The following is an 18318-nucleotide window of genomic DNA, read 5'->3' on the forward strand; positions in this document are numbered from 1 at the left end:
TTCTGGGAGATTATCACTTTATTGCAGAAAAATGCTACAGTCCAACCCTGCCGAGCAATTGCTAAATCCAGTTTGAAAAATCTGGTTTGAAGTTTATTAGTCATTGTGGTTGGCTGTGCAATTAGCTCAATAGCGAATTCGAAGTGGTAAGTTCACAACGGACTCCACTGATTGCTATGTGCACAAAAGGTCGCTTAGCAAGGAGAAAATAGGGGCTGCAGGAATTCTGGAGCCACACGCAAGATTGTTCAGAAGGTTTCATGTCTCAGAAAGTGCTTTACAGATGTACAAATTACTAAATCAAAACTTCGCTGAGGGGTAAGCTCTGTAGGCAAAATCTTGTAGCCTGCGTGGACTGACAGTCTCAGATATGTGTACTACGATTTCCTGAGAAAAGACCAAACACAGTCCTTGTTTAAAACAGGACCTTTGTTTGACTTGGTCAAAGCACTGAAATCAAATGTGCTGCAAGCCAGAAGGCCAAGCCTGCAATCTGGCATGTCGAAGGTAGGACTTACGTTGGATACACACCACGAATTAAGTTCTGGGATTGCTGCCTCTTCTACACTAGGTTTAATACAATTCTAGGCAAAATAGTCCGGGATTTACATACTTCTGGAAAGCAAAAACTTGGAAAATTTTGCCTTGCAAATCAAAATAACACCCAAAACATGAAGAAATTGCAGGTCACCTCCTCTTGCTTTCCTTATTTCTGAGGAGAGCCTCTAGAGCATTGTTTCTTGATTGGTTCTCCGCACTCAACCCCAATCTTTGAGACATTCGAGTGCTTCTAGTCACCCTTCGACCTCCCTCTAAAGATGGCCGCTTCGCATCTTTAATTGACCTCTGTACAGACTCCCAGGCTTCGAAATCATCGGCAGAATCATCTGAGGTCAATTCTTCGATAACTTGAACCTGTCCATTATTCATAGTGAATCCATTGGATTGATGATCTTTCCGTGGAGAATCTAGATCTTTTGAATGCTTCTTAAGTCCAAAAGTAAGTGCACCCTGACCATTTAATTCGAAAATTCTGCCTGAAGGTGATGTCGTGCTCCTGCACGTCACAGATAGTCCACTAGCAAGACTAAGTCCCTCTTCCTTGAAGTAATCATCCGGCAGTGCATGCACGAACTCTGAAGATAGACCTGAAGCAGAACCCACTTCCAATGTTCCTTTGACAGGTGAGGCAACCTCAGCTTGCAAATTTGAAGTAGCACATCTTTGCTTCGCATCGAATACACTGCTCCCATGTATCTCATCGTCATTATTAGCTGGCCCAGAATTATTTCCTTCATCAGGAGATAATACGCTATCGAATTCCAACAGCGCACCATTTTTCTGCAACTTGACAGCGTCTTCATTCAACAAAGAACACGATGGATCATCACTTGATTGTGAATCATCTTGGACTCTCAAGTCTACAGTCGTGGAAGGCCTATTGTACTGCAGAACAAGTTTATCAAGCAGAACAGGGACCTGCAAAGGTTTGACCTGGAGAAAAACACAAGATCGTCATCAGATTCATCAAAATAACTAATTACGATGGAGACTTTAAAGGCATGTAGAGATCATTGAAAAAAAATGCAGCTGGCAGCAAGTAAAATCACCAAGGAATACAACCAGGGTTCAGTTCAGTGTCTCAAGAGATACAGACTTGTAATACAAGTACGAATAGGGCCAACAAACAGGGTGAAAAAACAAAGATTCTTAAACGAACACCAAAAAGAAATAGCACATTACCTGCAGAGATAAACTTGGAGCTGAGGAATTCTCGTGAATCCAAGTATCATCATTTGGAGGAATTACAGCCTCAGGACCTGACTCAAGGTCATCATCCACTACCCAAACGTGTGAATTGAGTTGAGCCGCACCAGACTTCCAGCTCACTCGAGGCCCATCATTGCCACTTTGTTCCGGACCTCCACATCTATTGTTACCTTCTAGATTGTCGGGACTAACGTCCATATGTTGCAACTCAGCACTTTCTTCTTGCCTACTAGAACTCACGGCTCCACTGAGGTCATCACACGGCTGGGCGTCATCCAACCGAGGGTAAGCGCAGTCATCAATCTGTGCCTCCTTCATTTGATGTGATGGGTCACTGCGACCTGGACTGGGTACACTTATAGACTGAGCCGTGCACTGTTCATCAGCACGCAAGGACATTGGTAATGCCACTGTTAGGTCTTCATCTGCTAAAAACACTCCATTGGGAGCATTCTCGTTTAATTCCAAGTTATCTCTGGGGCTTCCTAAGCTCCTCCCTAGTGAAAGTTCAAGAATCAACTTCTTGATTACAAGACGTTTTGCTGAAGCTTCAGATGGTTTAAACCAGTTCCTTTGAAGCTGTTAAGATACCACAACACACCACTACATTACTCAGAAAATTAAGAAGCGAGTACCAAAATCACGCATAATTGAGCAAAATTGACATTTGAAAAGCACAGTACAACATACAAGCATTCAGGTAAGCTTAATAAACCTCAAAATGAAGGTCGGAATAAATAAGTATAACAAACGAAAAAATATAACCAAAACAAAAAAAACACATGAACACGAAACAATACGCCCTAGAAGCAAATCACAGTTGCACTAACTTACGAACTGCGTTGGGAAACCTTTCTGTCTTTTCGTACGATATACTGGAGGAGCTGTTTTTAGAAAAAGTTCCACATAATGGAGCAGAAAGAGACCACAATCACAGTTATTGTCTTGTTGAGGGACCTACAAAACAAGAGACATCATTTTAGCTTCAAAGACATAATACTTTGATTACAAACAAGTTAATTGTGTGAACACAATAACCATCTTCCCAATCGTCATACCTTGGAATACCTGTACGGCATTTCTGAAAAGAACTCTTCAGCATAGGAAACCTCATAAGGATTAGTTATCTCATTAGGATTTCGCTCCTTCCATTCCTGAAAGAGATAGCTACAATCACAAAACAAATAGACCTTCAGTTTGTCAGCCCAGCACCAGCTACAGGATCTCATCCTTAAGACAGTTTTTTGAGAAACCACTCTTTCATGTTTGGCTATAAAATCTGATGATGACAAAAATCATTTCGCCGTTCCACCAGTATGGTTAAAAAAGCATAATCAAAACATCTGCAACATACGATTGTGACCGAGCTATACACAACAAAGACTATTTTTATAAAATTAACATAACTTGAATACTTATGTTCACTTTCACCCCACTCGTCACATTTATACCCAAACTTAACACAAATTAGAATCACCGAACTCAAAACAGTACTCGAAATCTAAAAGAAACACAGCAATGCATGATAAAAAAAATAACTTAAAAGGAAAAATAGATAACGCAACATTAGGATACTCAACACTCACTGCTTTATCTGAGAAGAGAATAGGTACCCACCTTTTAATGTAACGGTCCAAACCTCTATGGAAACCCTCCATGGAGTCGAGATGCAAAATGCAGGCATCCCCGACAGGTGACCCATCTGCTGCTGCAGACACATGAATAAGACTCAGCCTACTCTCAATCAATGTAGTTCTGTTTTCCTATTAATGCGTCAACAGAGAAGCAGAGAGAAGAAAGCAAAAAAAAATCAGCTAGCTAAAGAAGTTCCCAACAAGGTGCGAGTTGCCGGAAAAGTGGCTATAAGCTCAACTCGAATGATAATCAAAGAATTCTTACTTGTAACATCCCACATTTGTCCAGGGTGGCAGATGATGATCAAGCTCCAATGTAAACTGCGATAACTAAAAGATATTAGCAAATTATTCAAAGCACCAAACGGCAATAGATGCTTCTAAAGTTCAGACTACTCCAACATACTACCAACAAAAGCTTCCATTCCCGATTAATGTTTAAAGAAGAACACCTGGCTTTTTCAATCTAAATCGACAAACCTATAGCACTCCTCAAATTCAACCTCCCTGATCACGAGGCTAATAAGAGCTCCTGTAACCCAACTACCAGCCATCCGGAATATGGAGTATCAAACTCATCTTCTAAACACATACAGAATATTTTCACATCTTAAGTTTTACGGGCAAAAAATGAGAAAATGAATCTCTATAATTAATTTCAGAAGTTTAGAATCTGTCAGACCTCTGATTGACAGGTATAAAAATAAAGTCTTTCTCAAATATATTCACTTTCCTAGTCCATTTCTTTACTCTTTCAAATGCAGCTGGACCACCTATGCCATCTTCCGCTAGTTTGCTGAAGAAGAAACTGTTGAAAAAATGAAGATTCTCCAACTTCTTTGGTGCAATAGTTGTTTGTTGTAGATACCTGTCCAAGAAATGCCATGCTTTAACTCTTCTCAACTTTTCAAGCTCGGTGAAGCATGATAAAATCACTCCCGTCGATTCGAAAAACAAAAAAAGCAAAGAGCCCCAACTTCAGTGCTCCAAGAGTATGATTAACACGCCAATGAATAATTGCAAGCAGCAATTAACATATTCTTCCTAAAAAATGTTTTTCCATCAACACAGGAACAATCAGGACAGTGTTTTCAATAGTAAAACAATACTCACTTGATGTAAAAATCTATGATTGTGTCATTAAGGAACTCAAACGGATTGAGGATTTTGATGTCCTTTCGTGTGATAGTAACCGCGTCTGGGTCACCTTGGGGATAAACCAAAACCTTGAAGGCATCAATTGACTCATCGGACCTGGTCCATTCGATAAATCAAAATCGTTCTTCAACAATTCAAACTCGTTCTTCAACAATACATACAGGGAAAAGCTTGGATAATTGGAATCTGGAGACTCCACATCCTTTTCTCCAACGTCCATCATCGTTTGCATAAATAAATGCTTGATGCAAAGAATATCTAATAGTTCGTGCTATTGACTAAAACAAATTTGCTGCTAGCTCAAGTAACAAGAGCGCTCCACACAAAAGTAATCTGAAGATCTGCAGCTTACTTTTCTGAATATGTTGTAAAAAACGAGGTAGATGCCTGAGAGTTATGAGATTTAATTGAGCGCAAAGTTTTCGTCACATCTTCCCTACGTAACCAAGAATCGAATTATAAGTCAGCAAAAATTGTTTCAGTTGTAACCAAATAACTTCAGGGAAAATAACACATACAGGATAAGAAACTGCTGCAACCGACCTCATCACGGACAGTAAACTCAAAAATCAAAGCTTATAGCTACCAGAGAAGAGAGCAACTCCAACAAGACAACTCTGAACTTAGTGAGCTGACGTTAGACTAAGGCTGCGTGACTTGTCAATGAATGGTGGCCAGTCTTAGAATACATGAAATGCTGTCCACCGATTGTCAAACCTACGAGTTTGAGGCTACTACAAGTAATAAACAAGAGTTACAAAAAAAAGAGTATGGTGGATGACAACAACGTACAATTTGAGTTCCTCAATGATACCCCCAAAAATAGGTGATAATTTTAATATATCGTGAAAACTTTCCCTAAATTTAGAGAGCTCCAACAAGCATTTGTCTGCGCAATGACAGAAAAACAGTTTTGATTAAGAAATTATCCCGGTGTTTTCAGGTGTCACAAAGGTGCTTCTCCATAATTCACTTGCACAACTTTAACAGCAAAGAAGAAAAGAAAAGAAACCTATAACAAAAAAAAAAAAAAAAAAGCCAAGACTGAATCAGTAAAGATACACAGGATAAGAATTCATTTTCTATCACAATGCACTGTAAAAGACATTAGACTCTAGAGAAACAGAACACCCATTCGGAAGAAATGCACAGCACTATAAACAGAAAAGCAGAAACAACTCAAACTATTTACGACTTTATACCCAAGGGCCCACGTAAATGCTCACCAATTGCTTTGCTGGGTCCTGACAAAGGAACTAGAGGAACAGATGTCGTTACAACGATATATGCTTTTGAATCCTGCACTCAACGCAGTGAATAACCATATTCTAACATTAGCCATAAGTGAAAAGGAAACAGTTGGAATTGCCGAATCATGATGTTAAGACAGAGTAAAACACGTGACCAAGGACTGAAATGTCCAAGTTAACGTTCTGCAAACGGTTACTATCCTATTAAAAAATAAGAAAAAATAATCGTTATAGTGGGTACGGAAGCCGAATGGGTGGTCCTATACGACATCATTGATAGTGCGATGGAGGCACTTCTTGCAAAAAAAAAAAAAAAAAAAAAAAAAATGCTTATATTTGGCCACTCAAGGCCCGTACTCACCTCTTCCCAGTCAGAATGGTAACAATAACCAATTCGAGCAATTTTTTCAAGAGGCCATTCATAAATAATGCTTTCCTTGTTGTCACCTCCTCGAACCACAATGAAATGAGCTGAAATTTTGATATCTAAAGGATTGATCTTAGTGGATGGTTCGATTCTCTCGATAGAGAGCACAACTTCAGAAACATTCCCCTGCCAGTAATATTGTCGAACAAATCAATAAATTCAGACCATATTAAACCTGTTGGAGTGATTGCAATCAAAAGACTTGAACAAAAGACATCGAGTAAGCTTGCTATATAAACATAATCTGACGGACCCTATACGGAATTCGTTAAATGTAAGCCGCATTAATGTAGCTATTACTAAAGTAAAGAAGTAAACTACCGAAAGCGTTAAAATTAACATCACTGGATACCATAACCTTAAGTTGTCTACTTAGAACAGTTGATCATACTAAGATATATTGCACAAGATTGATTGCACGAATTGCAAAAGATTCAAAACGTTCAATAAGTTAATTCCGAAAATCAATTCCGCAAGATATTGAAGTGATGTGAAAGTATCTCTCACAAGATTACAACGATAGCTCACCTCCATGTGATTTTCAGGTTCAGTTTCTATAGGGCTCTCAACCTCCATGCCTGCGGACACACAACATATTGATATCAATCCAAATTTCGCACAAAAAATGAAAATAAAGTATGGAACTTCAACGAAGTCAATTGAAAATTTCGTGGCTTACATGCATCCTTGACAATAGGAGAATCTTTTGCCGAATTAGAGGATGGCAAATCATCTTCTTCCTGATTGTCCGACAGAATTTCTTGATCAGAGGAGGGGAAGTCCACCGTCTTTGGAGGACTATCTTTGCCATTTTCATTACAGGCAGACTCGAAAACGGACATGGGCAGGGATTCAGAATCGTCACCATCTTCGGTGAGGTCAAGTACGGGATGAACGTCATTGACGAGCCATTCTGGCTGTTTTCTCTTCCGCTGCGTGATCTTTGTCACGACCATCGTCCAAAGCGTCAAATCACTTCGCCAATAGCGACAACGTCATATTGTGTAGCGGAAGCTTGACGCAATGTTCTACCAAGAGATGCTTCAGCTTAGCAGATTCAGAAACCATGATCTATGTAAGCTACAAAGAGGAACGGTTTGCCTTCCTACACAACCGGTAGACTCCAAGCAGAAAGAATACGACGCATGAGATTCATCTTCCTGATTAGTGACTTTCATTTCAGGAAATGGCATCTCAACAGTTACAGCTGCGAAATAAATCAGATGCTTATCCCACCAATACAAATTCCCAACCCTGCAAATCCGATAACACACTGTCAAATCATTGTGCAATGCTCCACTGTCACTAACAAAATAAAAAAAAGAGCAGTTCCAAACATTGAAAACAACACTGTATGTACATGCTGAGAGTTGCAGATCTCAGACACTAGGTCTGCTCTGTAACGAAACCAGCTGACTACCCTAGATCAAATACCAAATTCTAGGGTTCATGGTTTCACGGTCATTGAATTGCCAAAGAAATCATATTACACTTCTATGCTCCAATTTCTTGCAGAAAAAAACACCAAGCATAAATACTGAGCTACCAAAAGTAATAGACCCACTACACAACCAGAAATGTGATTCATCAAAATTCTACAGCATTGAAACAAACTACGTACAAGAAGCGACGTGACCCTTAATCCAGATCAACAGCACTAAAGCACCCTCTAAAACATCATCTAATTCGACCTCTTACAACTCCCACTCGTCCTGAGACAACCTCCACGCAGCCTGCCGAGAATGCAATTCCACATTCTAGCACACCACCTGGAAACTACAAACCAACCAAGAACCTCTCTACAACTCGTGTGAACTTCAAAATCCTCATGAACCAGCACGACAGTAGAAAGAGAAAAAATATACAGTAAAAAACACCTCCGCAAAGCTCTGGAGATCCTCCTTCCAGCAAGTAGGGGATCATAACAATGCGCTCAAGCATCAGTAAGCAATCCCAGCGCAACACAGCGCAGGTCCTGCCATGCTCTGCCGCAAACGACGACCGTCATTGTGAGTCAGATAGGTCCACAACTCTTCCGATTCCCCTTCGTGATATCTTTCCGAGACGAATACTCAATATGTTCATATTTCGTAGATGTAGCAAGGTGAGTCGCACCGCTCAAACTTGTCGAACACGAATCGCGCATACGGTGTCCAGGTTTTTGGATTACCGAGATTCGAACACAAGACCGGTTGTAAGTGTGCATACCCTGGAGGCCGTGAATATGAGAACGAAGAGGATCTTGATCTGTTCGGTGGAATGAGGAACACCGGCGGACCCTGCAGCATGGCTATGGCGAGAGCTGGGGGCTGAGGCGACGCCGGCGCAATCATGGCGCTGTCCACGCTTGTGGCGATGCATTATTGCGGGACCGAGCTTGTGAGGATGGTGTATTGATTGCGAGGCACCTATCGGATGTCCCAGTGGTTAATATGGTACAGGATCGACGACGGTAGGCAGTTTGGAGTGGCGGAGTGAAGGGCGTGTCGGTGATGCTCCGGATACTGGCACGGGAGCGATTGCAACCGCGAATTGAGTTTCCTGGCAGCTGAAATTATGAGGCTCTGATTCTCATTTTTCGTCTGAGTTGTAGGTATGGTTCCTTCAGGGGAACGGAGTGTTCAAGAAGAGGGGAAGGGTGAGAAATAAAGGCAGGATTTGTGGTGTAGAGACCGACTTAGAGGTGGAGATGATGGTGAAGGTCTGCTGCACGTTGGACGATGGGAAGCAGGTATTGGTGAGTTTTTAGGGATCGATGTTCGGTTTTCGAATTATTGTTTTTCAGCAACTGTGTTAAGAGTTAGATATTTTTGTTAGCAGCTGCACGCAAGGATAGTGCTCAATTGAGGTTTTGGATTGTTTTGTTCACTTAAAATGCGATTTTTTCGAATATGTCTGGCTTCAGTACTTACTACCCTGTGCGTAATTTATAACCACTCGAATCAAGTCATTTGACGATTTGTTGAAGAGACCGACCGTTTGGAAGATTTTCTGTGCTTGACTTGCAAGCATGAGTGGATGTTTACTGAATCGATGGAGAGTCTTTGCAGGATTGGACAAAACTTTCCGTGATCGCACTCACTTGTTAAGCCATTGAAGAAGTTCAAGAGTTCCAGAATTGCACATTTCAGAACAGCTGCTGCAGCGCACCGTGGAGGAGGAGGGGGGGAAATAATTATAGAAAATAGAAAATTATAGAAATAGAGGTATGCAATGGATTGCTGCTTGTGTTCCTCTTTAGGGAACTCCTATCGGCCTCCACGCAACAGTTTGTGCTTGGCATGCTATGAATGTGCGAAGTCAATTATTGATCTCTGTCAGAAGTTGGAGGAACAGTCGCGCGATGATGTTGAAGATGGGGACAAAGCGAGGCAAGTACCTTCTCACGGGCTGCAGTATGCATATAACCAGATTAAGCAGCTGGAGCAGATGGAAGAAAATGTAAGTGAGAAGCTTGAGTTTCTTGAGTCACTTGTAGAGGCTTTCCAAAAGGGGATGCATACTGATGTCGAATTGATTACGAAAGATGGTGTCTCCATCCATGCCCACCGCGTTGTCATGGTTAGTTCTTTCTTCTTTCACCTTATCCTTGCTTCTTAGATTCCTATGTAGGATGTTCAATGCTCCTGCATTTCTGAACTTTACTACAAATGTCTCAATGAGGATTCTTTATACCCTCTTCTTAATTTCCACCAGTTGACTAAATGTTGAGCAGAATTGTCATAGTTAGTGCTGCAAAAACTGAAGAAATTATTCTGGGTGGAACTATGGTGCGATACCACCACGTAACATTCTTGCCTTGAAAAAAATCATCATTTTAATCACTCACGAGTGGTTTGTTGGATGCTGACCGAAGGCAACAAAGTCATCTGTATTCAGAGCAATGTTCGAATCAGATGAATTGAAGGAACCACACAAGGGAGCTGTTTACATACAGGAGTTGACTCATGATGAACTGCGGTACCTTCTTGAATTCTTGTACTGTGCTGAAATTCCCCATGACGCCATGGCGAAGCATGGTCGTGCGCTCTTGATAGCAGCTGATAAGTACGACATACCAGTACTGAGCAAGGTTTGTGAAGCTTTCATCTGTCTTACAGTGTCTTCATCTAATGTTCTGGAGGTTCTGGAGTTGGCAACTCTCACTCATGCTACTTCCTTGAAGGAGACAGCCCTGAATGTGATTCTAGAGAGCTATGAGGACGTGGTCTTCTCAAAAGAGTATGAAGACTTCGCCATGCAGAACGCTCTTCTATCAGTGGAAATAACCAAGGCCCTTATAAAGGACCTTAAGAAGTAGATCGTGATATTTTTAAGATTGTAATATTTATTCACAGATGATACCCTCAGGTCGATCCCATCTGAACGGCGTAACATAGCGAATGGAGAGTAGCACAGAGGGGTGAACTGGCAAAACAGAACCCCATGTATAGATAAATACACAACGACGCAATGGGTGCCTCGGATTGACTCTCTTGCTAACGTAGCCCACATAGGAGTTCAAGTTTTAAAACTGTGTGACAGAAAATTTATGGATCTTCTTCATTATGAAATGCAATGGAGGTGGCTGCATTCAAAGAATGCCTATTCTGCTTTTGAATTCCCATGTTTCTATTATTTTTCGTGTACGCCATGTGTTGCACAGAAAAGCCGGTCAACATGAAAACTTATTGATGTGCGGGAAGGGATTGTTCAACGGAAGAAGATCCAATAAGAAAAGGTAAGTAACTTTTGATATACCCCTCACCGCATAAAGTCCAGATACTGCCAATAGTGACACGACCAGCACCAGGGCAGCTGCCATCTTTTCCGTGGTAGTGAGAAGCCAACCCGAGATTCTGCGAAACTTTTTAGTTTTAGACTAAGTGTCGTTTCGATTTCGTAGTTGCCGACACCTTCACAACGTAATATACGCATAGGAATCACACACTGGGAGCATACTTGACTATTGCTTTTGTAATTCTCAACATCGATACAGTTTTGTAGCGCTCAATTCAGCACAGTGTGCCCTTTTCCGAGAGATTCCTGTTATTAATGAAGCATTGTTTCAATATTCGAAACAGTATATCAAACATCTTGTTTTAGTAATACTGTAAAACAAATATCAACTAAGTGTAGTATGACTAAACAGACGACTCCTACAGTAAAAATTAATTCATTTTTTCTCTAATATAAAGTTTGTTTGCTAAATGAAAAGAAATACTGTAAGATGGAATAAAAAAATCAACAAAAAGAAAAATAAAAGTTTTATTCACTTTAAACAATCGTAGGCTTTCTTGCTGTAGAATTTATATCATACATAGGAAATAAAGTAAATAAATAAATGTAGATTTCATAACATTAATAAGTAAAAATAAAAATAAAAAACTGCACCAAAATGCTTGATGAAATATTATAATGATTACATATTAAGATTATGACACTGTAGAGAAGTCTATAAAACAAACAAAAAAATCAGACCAAACACTATATTGATTTAGATCTCTTTATTACAACAATGACAAAAACTTTGTTAGAAACAAAATTAGAGTGATCTTAAAATATATTAGAAGTTTTGAAGCGTGATTTTAGCATAGAGTTGAAAATCAAAGCTAATTAGGAACAAGACTTAAAATTACTAAATGGAAATAGACGACAAAGAACTTGCAAAGAAAAACAAAAAGATTTGCTAACATTGTAATTTGTAAGTTCCTATTTCTTAAAAATCAACAAAATAGAAAAATCTATTATCTTTTAGAATCTATGTTTTAATGCTTCCAACCATGTTTCAAGTTATCTATTTCTATTTTTCTTTATTTTGCATCTAATTCCATAACTTATAATACATTTATCAGAAAATAAATGTAAAATATAGCATGTGTTGCAATATTGTTATTCTATTAAATTCTACTATAACATACAACATTTTCAATCGCTAAGCTACACACATCAATATTAAAGAATGTAAATGTGAGATAAATGACAGTCATCTAGTTAAGGTCAGAAATCCGACCACAACAAATGGCCCACACTAATTCAAAACACATCCGTAACTACAACCCCTTAAAATACCAAAAACCAAAACCTCATCCCCAAAACGATCTCATCGACTCGTAGGACTTCTCTAAGATAACTATAATTCATCCAAAAAGATTCATTCAAGTCTTACCCAATTCAAATTCGTATTCTCCCGCCTCTTATTAGATATTTTCACAAGATGACATCAGAGCGGGAGAGCTTCAGAAACTGTTTTCGACGCCGAACTAACGGCTCCTAACGCCGAACTCTCCACTATGATTTTGTGAGTGAGGAATTTCAGCTTGATCCACAACTGACCAGGGACCACGATGGAGAGAGAGAGAGAGTTATGGATTCATGTGCTGTAGGACCGCTTTTGGGTGGCGACGCCGTAAAAAGCAGAACGGATACAGTTGCTCTGGCGTGGTACGAGATGGAGAACTTTGCGCTTTATCCAATAAATCTCACGGTCTCTAAGAAATGAAGTTCTGATGCTACCCGGCTTAAACGTTACATTCTTTTACAGAAGTGGATGTCTTTATCATCCAGCTTGTCAGTCTCTGAATGTCGGGATGCAGTTCAAATACTAAGACTGGCGGAACAGTGAATGGAGACGAGGAGGAGCCCTAATAGTTGTGGATTTTATCGTGCAGAGACTCCACAAGTAGGTCGTTCCATGTATCAATGGGCCCTGGAAGGCACCAGTGAAGGCAATCTTTCTGAGGGGGTTGCTTCATCTCCTTCGAGAATGGTTGGAATTTCATGTACACGTCAGGGTGACCGTCGGCTCGGATTTGAGCAAGGTTGGTGATATCGAGTAACTTAATTCGTTGTTTTTCGGATTCACTCATCGCACCTGCAGATTGCCACCAGAGGTTAAAATGGTGCAGAGAGCAATGCCGTGATACAAACATGATACGATATCTGGTTAAGAAAGCGTTGGATCTTCAGAACTCCATGGTCGGGTTTGAGGTTTAGAAGAGTTGCTGTGCTGATAGCTGTGCCACTAATTGAATGAAACAGTAGGTTCTTACCAGTGACGTTTTGGAACTCTTCGGTTTGGATCTCGTACATCCAGTTAGTCAGACTGCTGATGGAAACACCCCCGGGAGTTGTGCGCACACATCTACCCCCGCTGTCCCATGCTCCTCCCTCAAAATGATCAGGGGCAAAACTGCGGAGAATAGTAGTGCCAGTGTACCCAGGTATGGACAAACTGTTCTTTAGAAGAGAATGGATAGCCAATCGATAAGGATCTGCAAATCCAATTTCCTTCTCGCACTCTTTCCATCCGTCACATATGTGGCCGCCCATAGGTTTGTTGCCTTTCAGGAACAGCCCCCGTTTAAACCACCATTGCCCTAAAAATCAAGCAGGCGGTATGACAAAGTGAGCTAGACAACAAGACGAGCTTCTGAGGGAACGTTATAAACATAAACCTACGTGAAGGAGCTCGATCGAAGAAAACATACATGGCGGTGGTTTGATCAAGACCTGTAGAGATTTGTAGAATGTCGACGCCAGAGATACGATCCGTCCATGCTCTGTCGAGTTTATCTACATGTATGTGTGCTACACTCTGCGTTTTGTTGTCAGGCCATGTGATGTCTTTGTCTTCTACGTGCACAAGGTATGGAGACCAGTAGATTGCAACTGTGAAGTCGTAGGTACGAAAGACATAGATATTGTCTCTATCATCTGGCGCGTTATATGTGTGATCCGGCACTTCAACCTGCACCATGCAGAACCGTTGTCACATTAAAATCATGAACCTTTGGTCATCAACAAGAGATGGAAAGATGTCCCCACATCCGAATTCCCCGTAGTACAGGGGTCCTGTGACAAAACCCAACAGTGGCTTATATGAAATGAGCGGAGGAAATACCTGTGAAAGAATGCACAGAAGAGACTGAAACTGATTGCGGGCAATGGAATCTCCGGCAAATGTCATGGAACGGTTACGCATGGCGATCAAGAAGGCTTGCGCGTCAATTCTAGGTAAGTCGCACTGCTGTGGTTGCCACTTCCAATACATAAACCCTGTGTCTGGCCGTCCATTCTTCATGCAATTCTGGTGCCCTTGAATATACCTGCACGAGGAGTTGGTATACTGAGGTGGACGCGGGTCTGGCACCCAACTGCCTTTCACCAAATCACAGTATTCTGGAGTCCATACAGAACGAATATTTGATCATGCTACATCGTTTCGTGAGGGTAGACTAACATACGGAAGGATGAATTCGGTCAAAGGTCAATCACATAAAACCAAAGAGAAATTCCTTTGCAACAGATGAATGACACAAAACAATCACCTCTTTTGCTAGAGTTTGCGGTATTGGTGGGACCTTGTCTCTTCATGACTATGCTAGAGGTATTTTCCTCCAGAGTGGTCTCCTCATGTGGTTTAGAGTCATTTACACCCAGAGATGTGGAATTCTCCACGTCTACTGATGTTTCAATCGTGCGTTCTACATCCTCATCAGTTGCCTCTGGTTCGGGTGAATTCCTACTACTTTCTTCTTGGTTTGTGTCTGTAGTGATCTCAGTGTCCCCGTTACTCGGCTCTACACCAGTGTTACTTGAGCTTGTAGCACTGATGAATGAAGGGACGTTCTTGCCTCCCTGTAGACAATCCCATAATCATTACATCTTGTCGAACAGGACCTGCATTTCAGCAACTTGAAATCAAGTGTGTAAATTACCCTACTGGGAACAAGAACATGCCTTGGGTTTATGAAAGAAAAGCATAGCTGCTGTTGAAGCATCAGGGGTGGTGTAGTAGAAGAAGGAGCTAGTGATGACGACGGGAAGGAAGGCTGCAAATAGAACTACTGTTAGGAGCCTTCTGGAGTTAAACAGGCTCCGAATCTCTGTCCCCGGGATGCTCCCAACTGATTTCTCAACGTCATAAATGCCTATTTGTTGATCACGCCCCATCTTGACACAAATGGAGCAACCCAAAGCACGCTGTTCACCAGACGCCTGTTATCTGATTGATACATGTTCGTAAAGGAGGCGTGGAATGTTAACAACTGAGATCGGCTAAAATTGTTCGATGACAGAAAATCAGAGGATATTCTTTTCTTGGATACAATTATAGAGAGATCTCTGCCGTAAGAAAGAAATATAACAGGATTACCCCGACCGAGTGAGAAGTGAACAGTTTCAATTCACAATCTGACCAGATTTAAACATAGAGGATTCTTTGTTTGACGCGCGTTGTTACTGTACATTATGCAGTAAGATCTAAATGAAACCCTTTCGGCGGCAAAGCTCGCAGCAAGGTTATATCCCTTTGCCCCGGTTCGGAGCTTAGCCTGCTTTTCTGAAGCCACGAATGAATCATAAAACTCTATACTCGTCTTCCACACAGGTTGAAAAGCCAAGGTCACGATCTGAATAGTGCCGAAGCACCGACTGAACCACAGCCTTAAGTTATGCCGACACCGTGGTGGTACAATCTTCCGTATTCCCTCCAGTGAGTATTAGACCTCAATCACATGCATTCATTCACCTAAGTCAGCAATCGTGTAAGCCTGTGCATGTCCATTGAGGGTTTTACCATTATGCTCAAATTCACCTCGTGAAATACAACTAGTCGAAGGGCTGGGAATGAACGACACATGGATACAAGGTTCTACGATGCAAGCTTCAGGTTTCTCTCCGGATGCGAGAAGGTGGGACATTGATTAACCAGGTGCAATCTGAAAGGTAGGAGCGCACTGTAGCGGTTGAAGACTTACCTCCAAAATGCCCGAGTTCCGTTCATGATCGCATTGAGGGACTCTGCGAACACCACCAGACGACACAGAATGTAAGCCAGGCAGTTCAGCAGCGCAATCTCAACAACCCACAGTATTCTGGTAATGATTCATCAAAGACATCCATCCTGACATTTGCTGCACAGTACGAGACGACGTATGGAGCTTGCGCACAAATTCAGCATCAGTTACAGAAAGCTTGGATCCTCTCCACCAAATGGAAATGGCTGGTTTGCAAACAAGATCATTCGAGAGTCTCCTTCGATTGTTCCAGGTAAAACGACCATCGATCTAACTACTCCCACGGAATTTCACAAGTCACGTCTAGGGACACTTAGTTCTATTACTTACATCTGCAAAGGAGTAGTGATGCGCGACCCCAGAGACACACTGCTCGAGGCAGAGAAAAATGGACTACAAACGGGATGGATATGGGTGTGTGTATGTGTCCGGAGTGGCTCTAGTAAATGCCAGAGGATTGCATGTGATACAGTACTTCTGCAGATGAAAGCGAGGAGGCTTACGACTTCTTATCGATTGTGTGACAGCTGCGCCGTTTGAATCCCAATGCACACAGACGCTCTGGTTGTGAACAGCTAGCTCAATCCGATGTATTCTCACGTTCAAAAATGTGGGAAGGGGCAAACTTGTAGAGATCAGTGTCAGAACAGCATGATTGACGTGTGGGCTCTGAGCGGCGCCATTGACAGCAATCGTAGGTGGAGTCCACACCCCTAGGTATAAAACATTATTCAGGACCACAGGTCACGCACCGGCAAACCTCACCAGGGAGATTTTGAAAAGGTTTGATTTCGATTTCATTTATTGGGACTACGGAGAAATGCCTTCTGTCCTGCTTGGGCAATCGCATTGTGTTGTAATTGAAGCATCGATTTCAGCAAAGCCACGCAAGAAACTCCGCGGGTTACTCCACCTAGTGGACGCTGGTATCGGGCTGACATTCATCTAAAAACAACAACAAAACACCAAGACGACCGAACGGCCAGGCTATATTTGGGTCTCGTCTTCTTTTTTACACCTCCTTCTGGGTGATAATAGAACTCGCCAGATATTACTGCCACATCACCACTATCCCTGCCATCAACCATTAGCACCTAAAAGCAGGAGAATCCGGACAAATCATCCCTAGTAATGTTCCTCTCTCCCAGGAGCGCACTTGCTTAGGCGGTAGCTGTAGCTCTTAAAGCCATGTCCAACGCATGCCAGATTGGTATCACCGCATCCCAGGTCCATCCACCCTCGTCGTCTTGAGAAATGCGCCGATGAAGTTTCCAACCAGATGCACTGCGTTTCCACAACCTGAGCAATCCACGGAATAAGATCCAATTGCGATTGAAAAAAGGGATACATGACAAGAATTCTGAGTGAGAAACGCACGAGAACCAAAAGTTTTACCGCCCACTCAGAACATCATGCAGTTGACCACCATCATGAAATCGGATCTGTACCCATCGACAGGGAACATATTCTACGCAGAAAGCAAGCTCATCAAGTTGCTCTGACCCCAATCCATCGAGTTACATAGAACAGCTGCATGAGAATCATTGGAACTCTGCATCCACAAGGTTGCTTTATAACCAGTTCAGGCGAATGCAAGCCAATTCGTCCCCACCCTCACCGTTGAATTATTCCAACGACCACGAGGGGGGCTATTCGTCGCGAGTATCGACGAATCTGAGGTACGTATCCCAAAGACTTCACTTTAAAGATGGCTTTAACCAAAAGCCATTCGTTTTTGGGCGGATCCGGAAATCATAGCACTGTGTTTGGACGATATATTGTCGGAGAGTGTCGCATCAAGACGGAAAGTGGAGGTTGTACCATGGCATTCTAAACTAATAATGCCCGCATGGACGAGGTCGCCACACGTCTGATATGCTCATCTCGGTCGATGCCAGAGTGGCATTGACCTTCATCGCCAGCGGTTGAACGTTGGCCTCGGACTGAAACCGGAGGCATTCCATTCGCATGTCAATCCCACCCCCGAAATTGGTGCTCGCAAAGTGGTCGCAGGTGGGTTGTGGTCAGTCTTCGATGCTTCTGGGCCCAATTTGGCAATTGCCGAGCTTGCACTGGATCAGTGATCCTCGACTGTGGACCCATACTGGCATGATTCACCGACGACGGCGATGGTTCTTCGCTTCTCGAGTTGAAGAGTGAACGGTGTGTGCTCCCATTCTCAAGACCGACGATGAGCCGTTTTGTCCGATTGGATGAATGAACCAAGTCTTCTTCCTCATTCAATGTACGTTCATCTGATGCGATTATTGTGTTCCTCGTGTTGGTACTTCAAAACGTAA

General features: G+C 42.0%; 3 protein-coding genes across 26 annotated transcripts; 1 reads left to right on the forward strand and 2 right to left on the reverse strand.

Annotated features, from left to right (window-relative positions):
- LOC112277423 (uncharacterized) lies at nucleotides 1-8258 on the reverse strand. Of its 9 annotated transcripts, none has more exons than XM_090247680.1 (15): nucleotides 8117-8258; nucleotides 6919-7493; nucleotides 6768-6817; nucleotides 6174-6365; nucleotides 5789-5861; nucleotides 5355-5451; nucleotides 4915-4998; nucleotides 4518-4658; nucleotides 4087-4272; nucleotides 3670-3725; nucleotides 3388-3475; nucleotides 2829-2937; nucleotides 2605-2727; nucleotides 1744-2349; nucleotides 1-1494 (listed from the first exon to the last, which is right to left on the reverse strand). In XM_090247680.1, the coding sequence occupies exons 2-15, from the start codon at nucleotides 7193-7195 to the stop codon at nucleotides 688-690; spliced, it is 2889 nt and encodes a 962-aa protein (XP_090103806.1). In that variant the 5' UTR covers nucleotides 7196-7493; nucleotides 8117-8258; the 3' UTR covers nucleotides 1-687. The 9 variants fall into 9 exon arrangements, with proteins under 9 accessions (XP_090103806.1, XP_090103805.1, XP_073387280.1 ...); XM_090247679.1 differs by having other exon boundaries at nucleotides 3388-3478; XM_073531179.2 differs by having other exon boundaries at nucleotides 6747-6817.
- Nucleotides 8259-8486: 228 nt separating this feature from the next.
- On the forward strand, nucleotides 8487-10843 carry LOC112277426 (BTB/POZ domain-containing protein At3g56230). 2 transcript variants are annotated; one of them, XM_090247695.1, is made up of 3 exons: nucleotides 8487-8976; nucleotides 9290-9800; nucleotides 10096-10843. In XM_090247695.1, exons 2-3 carry the CDS (start codon nucleotides 9453-9455, stop codon nucleotides 10537-10539), a joined length of 792 nt encoding a protein of 263 aa, XP_090103821.1. In that variant the 5' UTR covers nucleotides 8487-8976; nucleotides 9290-9452; the 3' UTR covers nucleotides 10540-10843. The 2 variants fall into 2 exon arrangements, with proteins under 2 accessions (XP_090103821.1, XP_024365464.1); XM_024509696.3 differs by having other exon boundaries at nucleotides 8503-8970.
- Nucleotides 10844-12395: 1552 nt separating this feature from the next.
- LOC112277425 (protein trichome birefringence-like 25) lies at nucleotides 12396-17160 on the reverse strand. Of its 15 annotated transcripts, none has more exons than XM_073531182.2 (8): nucleotides 16522-17160; nucleotides 15980-16022; nucleotides 14961-15225; nucleotides 14582-14858; nucleotides 14122-14399; nucleotides 13731-13968; nucleotides 13271-13597; nucleotides 12396-13092 (listed from the first exon to the last, which is right to left on the reverse strand). In XM_073531182.2, the coding sequence occupies exons 3-8, from the start codon at nucleotides 15171-15173 to the stop codon at nucleotides 12863-12865; spliced, it is 1563 nt and encodes a 520-aa protein (XP_073387283.1). In that variant the 5' UTR covers nucleotides 15174-15225; nucleotides 15980-16022; nucleotides 16522-17160; the 3' UTR covers nucleotides 12396-12862. The 15 variants fall into 15 exon arrangements, with proteins under 15 accessions (XP_073387283.1, XP_024365453.1, XP_090103818.1 ...); XM_024509685.3 differs by having other exon boundaries at nucleotides 14549-14858; nucleotides 16522-16984; XM_090247692.1 differs by having other exon boundaries at nucleotides 14549-14854; nucleotides 14957-15225; nucleotides 16522-16984.
- Nucleotides 17161-18318: the final 1158 nt, after the last annotated feature.

This window comes from Physcomitrium patens, chromosome 25 (genome assembly GCF_059467195.1).
Source record: "Physcomitrium patens ecotype Gransden chromosome 25, ASM5946719v1, whole genome shotgun sequence".
In the NCBI taxonomy this organism is placed as follows: Eukaryota; Viridiplantae; Streptophyta; class Bryopsida; order Funariales; family Funariaceae; genus Physcomitrium; species Physcomitrium patens.